This window comes from Echinops telfairi, unplaced genomic scaffold, assembly GCF_000313985.2.
Source record: "Echinops telfairi isolate 266 unplaced genomic scaffold, ASM31398v2 ScPeMD7_7422;HRSCAF=8460, whole genome shotgun sequence".
NCBI classification, from domain to species: domain Eukaryota; kingdom Metazoa; phylum Chordata; class Mammalia; order Afrosoricida; family Tenrecidae; genus Echinops; species Echinops telfairi.
In genome coordinates this window covers 1,923,947-1,929,202 of record NW_022111322.1, presented here as the reverse complement: position 1 = coordinate 1,929,202, position 5,256 = coordinate 1,923,947, and the positions used below count along the sequence as shown (strand labels likewise).

Genomic DNA, 5,256 nt, shown 5'->3' with positions numbered 1-5,256 from the left:
ACTGTTCACTTCTTCTACAGAGGAGATTCAGACGGGGAAGGGGAGAGGGCCTGTGTGCAGAGAGCAAGGTGTGGGGGGTGGGTATGTAGGCAGGGGACATGTGTGCCAGGATGGAGGGGCAGAGCCTGCTCTCCTGAGGCCTCAGGGGCGTCTCCTGGGGCCTGAAGACAGACAGAAACTCCCAAGGTCCAGCAATAGGAGCTCGCTCTGCATGCCCAAGCTTGGAGGCCGGCCTCTTGGGCCTCAGGTTTGCTCCCTGCCATGTGGCCTCCTCAGGCCTGAGCCCCAGCTGAGGACAGAAGGCCAGAGTCTGTACTCAGTTTCCCGATCTGCCCTCCACAGAGGGAGCAGGCATCTGTCCTCAGAATGAGTGGATGAGACGAGATACAGAGACAGCGTCATGCAGAAAGGCTGGAGCACACTCTGCCTTGGGCACGATCTGGCCACCTGAGCCAGGCTGTGGGACTCACTGCTGAGGGTCAGGGTGGCCGTGTGTGTGTGTGTGTGGGGGGGAGGAGGGGGATTGTGGTGAAGGCAGGAAGTTACCATGCTGGGGGCAACTTGGAAAAGAGGGGGACGATTAGGTTCATCCCCCCAGACTCCTTGGGGATCTTTACTTCCCAAACCTCTTTGCCACCAAGTTAAGAAAGCAAAATAAACAAAGTAACATTTCCCCATCCGCTCTCCAGAGAATTCATTAACATGAACGAATGTGTGCACACAGAATCAGACCCTGGCCACCCAGCCTAATTACCACTTTAAAAGAATTCCACCTGCTCCCCCCGCTTCCCTCTGGGACAAGACCAAGAAGAGGCCTCACGGCCACCGGGCATCTAAAACCCGATGCAGACAGCACTTCTCCTAGTCACAGCTGCCCAGCAGTCACCTCTAACACCTGGTACGGCCACAGGCATTATGCAGGGCCTAGGAGCACAGCCAGACTGGAGTGTGTACCAATGGAGTCTGGAAAGACTAGATTTGCCCCGAGGGCACGGTGCCACTGCAGACAGGGCCTCAGGGAGGGTGTCCGGCCGTGCTTTGGGCAGATTTGGGGCTGGGGGGAGGATGGAGGGTACATGAGTTCAAGGGTACCCTGCAACTTTGGACTCATGTTCACTGTGATTCGGGTGAACGTTTACAGAGCACATGGGGTCTCCACTCAACCATTCCAGGGCCATAAGTTTGGTTTTCAGCTTAGTCCACAAGCCATACACACTTTGTTTTGTGACACAGTTTGCAGCCCCGACAGGGTGAGCACAATTCTCCCCCTTCCTCCCTGTTTGCCACTTCCCTTTGTCCTCCCGCCCTGTGAGCTTTGTCCCTGGACCAAGGGCACCCTCTGATTTCACTGGGCGGCGTTTGTTTGTGGGGAGGAGGGCGTGCGTACCTGCCTGCCTGCTGTCACCTTCTAGGCCCGCCTGTCCGCCTGCTGTGTCCTGACAGGTGAGCCACAGAACTACATTACCAGCTACAGCTGACCAGCACACCTGCTCTGTTTCAAGGTGCTGAGTTTTCTTCCTCATTGTCTGCCCACTCGCTCCAGGACCTTTCAGAGCGGTCAGCAGGGACCGGTGGCTCCACTTCGACCTCTGCTCTCTGGGTCACCTGGCTGGTCGGTCCTCTGGGATAACGGTTTCCATGCATCTCGTGCTGTCTCCATTTTTCTCTGCTCCGGGGGAGGAGACCGCCATGATGATGGTTAGAGCTGATGTCAACTTGATGTGCCTGCATGAAGGTAGGCGTGGAGTCCAGCCTGTCCCTCTGGTGACATCTTGGGGTGTGTGGCCTTTTTATGAGCAGCACAGTGGACCCCTGCCTGCCCTTCACGTCCCTGCCTGCCTGGATTCTGGACCGAGCTCTGGGGCTGGTGGCCCCTGGGAACTGCAGACCCTGGGAGCCGTTGGTGCCCTCTCATATTCTGCCAACCTTGGTTCCACGTGACTCTGCACCTGCCAGCCTGGGATCGCCCCGCTTCCCCTTCCTGGTTCACCAGCCAGCAGCTGTGTGAGTCTGGATGGGGCTCCAGTTAGCTCTGACCCACGGACATGAGCTCCACTGGGCTGGGCTGCTTCCTTGATATAAATGCATTTATTGATATGATTATATCTTATGCATATAAGAGCGCTTTGTTTCTCTGGAAAATTCAGCCAATAAATGGCCACTCACCGTTTTTAACACACTAATGATTACTCATCAGAGCAGGGCACAGAATGCTCTCATTGTGGCTTTTATTCCAACTGGGCTCAGTGTCCCCCAAGTTGATGGTACTGAGCCCCCAGGCCCAGCAACTCATTTTCTACAGGTGTTCGGTTCTTCCGGAAAACCTGCCATCACCCTGTGCTCTGTCTGCTCTACTCTACCATGGATATATCTGTCCAAGGGGGCATGTGCTCCGAACTCTGGTGAGCTAGCTAGAAGGGAGAAATAGGCAGGGCATTCCAGTAGAAGCCATGGCACGAGGCAATGTGTGGAAGAGTCCCGACAGCTTCACTGGATGGGGAGCAGGGAGGCCCACAGACCATGGGAGTTAGAAGTGGAGTAAGATTCTGAGGGTCTCGGGTGTCCTGGGGAGCAGTAGAAGCTCTGATCCACATGGATGGAGACTTTGGCAAAGGTCATGCCTGCCACTCACCACTGCTTATAATACCAAGCGGCCAAGAGTGGTGCTGTGTTTCCTGGGAGACATTACAGGCATTGCTAGTTGCCAGAGCGTGGATTCTAATCGACTCCTGGAGACCCCATGTGTGGAAAGTAGAACTGACCGGCAGGTGGTTCAAGGCTGGGCCCTCCTCAGGAGCAGATTGCCCAGCCTGGCTTCTGAGGAGCCTCTGGCTGAACTGGAACCACCAACCCTTTAGATAGCAGACTCATGCTGAGGTATTCATGCTGCCTGGGGACTCCCAGGAGACATTATAAGGAACTTAGTAATCAATAATCAAAAGTCTCAGATAATAAAAAATAGATAGCTGAGACTATTCACACACACACACACACACACACACACACGGAGTAACACATCAGACAAGAAATGAAGTCTGTTAAGATTTGCCATCTCGAATCCCAACCGCAGGAGTGCACGGCTGTGTCAGCAGAAGAGGTCCTGGCAAGTCTGTGGGTCTGTCTGCAAAGCCCTGGTCTTCAGGAGACACAACAGAGGCAAAGCAAGGCCACGCCTCCTGAGTCCACATCTCAGAGCTACGCGTGTCACTCAGGATCCCACGCCCAGAGCCTCGAGTTCCTACCTTACAGTCAGTTCTCACCAGGACCACAGCAGACCCAAAGCAGGACATTACAGGGAGAGGCAGAGAGGAGGGCTCTGTTTGAAGCAAGGATACTGGCTGGTTCAGAGGAAACAGCCAGACTATAAAGCAGGCACACAACAGTGAGCTGCAGCCTGCTGTGTCCCACATCCTCTCTGACTCGGTTTGGGAAGGTGGAGGGACAACTTAGAACAGCAGTTCCCAGTGAGTTCTATAAATACTTGTCCTTAAAGCCCTTGATGACCAAAGGATTCCATGACCAAATACATCTGGGAGATCCAGCACAATGCGTCTTCTTTCAGCAAAGCAAAACCACATGGGGACAGAGGCAAGGCCTGCAGCAGGCAAGCCCATTCACTCTGTTCACGCAGTGCCCCCTAAGCCTCTGTAAGCACACAATCACCCTTATCCTATTTTTTTACCCAAGATATAGTTACCAATAGCTCTTAGAACCAGGAGTGTAGAGAAAAATGCATTAGCACTTGCAAAATGTATCTTTTCTCTTAAACGTAGTTGAAATGCTTACGTTTGGAGAAAAGCTATAGCTGCAGGGACACTTCACAAACCTCCCCACACTCCCCACCGGTGCCAGAAAAGCGAACATTATGCACCTCCTCCGACTCACCTTGCTGCCACCTGGAGCGCAGCACTGGGCCTCTGGTTGTCCCCAGCCTCGCCGTCAAGAACTATGAGCCAAAGAGGTCACTCTGTGCAGCCTCCACCCACATGGAGCAGTGCAAGACACCAGGCCAGGCCCCACTCTGCCCCAGCACCTCGCTGTCATGCTGCCGCGCTCCAGGAGCAAGTCCTCCTAATGCTTCCACTTCCGCCTCTGGTTTCTCACCTTGCCCATCTGCCTCCGCCTGACGGCCTACCACCCACCCACCCACCCAAGTAACCAAGCACGCAAGGGTTTCGGGCTGCCGAACAAGAGCACACAGATGGAATTGGCTTGTCTATTTTCCTCATTTCCCCTGGAAATGTTTTCATCGACCAAGCTTTGGCTTTTCAGAAGAGGCGGGGACCTTCACTGGCCGGGGCCTGCACACAGATGAAGGCTCCTCCAGAGCTAAATGGCCGCCCGTGGCCCAGGACACCTGCTCGCCTCCCAGCATCCACAAGTCCCACAAAGAGGCCGGGCCACGCTCTCCAGCAGCTGTCCGGGGCTCAGACATGGGGGGAGCCGAGGACCTTACCTGGTACGTGTTGTCGAAGCTGTCATACATGAACCTCGTGATCAGAGACGTCTTCCCGACTGCAAAACAAGAAGAGAGTTGTTCAGCCTCGGCCACCCAGTGCTCAGCAGCTGTTGACCCAGGTGTTGCCAGAGAAGAAGGGGGCTCCTGGGGGCGGTGGGGGTGGGTGGGTTGTTTCTTCTTTAAGCAGGTTACGTCAGGCATTCCTGAGTGGTGCCCACACCGCTCAGAGACTCAGCTGCCCCCGGAAGGTCGGAGGTCGAAATCCACCCCCAGGCGACAGGGAGCAAAAGCTGACCCACTCTTCACCGAAGCTGCCAGGGAGAACCCCAGCTCCGTAGTGATTGCAAAGACTGCTTTTCCAGAATTAGCGGGGCTCCGGACCCCCGCTCACAGCTAGTCTCGGAAACTCACAGGGGCAGTTCTACCCTGTCCTGTGGGTTCACTAGGAGGCGGCATCGTCACGATGGCAGTGAGATCGGCAAGCTTTTCTCCCCAGGAGTCCCTGGGTGGGATCGACCTTCAAGCTTTCTGCTAGCCAATCATGTCCGGCACAGGTCAGCTCTTCCGAACATGTTTCACACAGAGCAAACGGACGGAAAATGAAATCAAACGCAAAGCACACAGAGGAGAGATCAGCTGTAGAAAGAGAGAAGTGGAAGGCGGGCCCAGAGGGAGCCCGGGACTGAGTCCCATTACCAGGTAGGCTGTGGGCCCAAGTGCTAGGTGCACCTTTGACAGGAAAGCCTCCCAGTGCCAAGAATTCTCTCCCCAATGTGGGTCTTCCTGGGCCCCAGCGA

General features: G+C 55.1%; 1 protein-coding gene across 1 annotated transcript in view; it reads right to left on the bottom strand.

Annotated features, from left to right (window-relative positions):
- Window positions 1-4,915, bottom strand: part of RAB6B (RAB6B, member RAS oncogene family) — a 43,431-nt gene extending 38,516 nt beyond the window's left edge. Inside the window, exons 1-2 of the mRNA XM_004715984.2 lie at window positions 4,903-4,915; window positions 4,457-4,515 (exon numbers count right to left, since the gene is read on the bottom strand). Coding sequence (XP_004716041.2) covers window positions 4,457-4,515; window positions 4,903-4,915 — 72 coding nt within the window. The remainder of the gene's footprint in view (window positions 1-4,456; window positions 4,516-4,902) is intronic.
- Window positions 4,916-5,256: the final 341 nt, after the last annotated feature.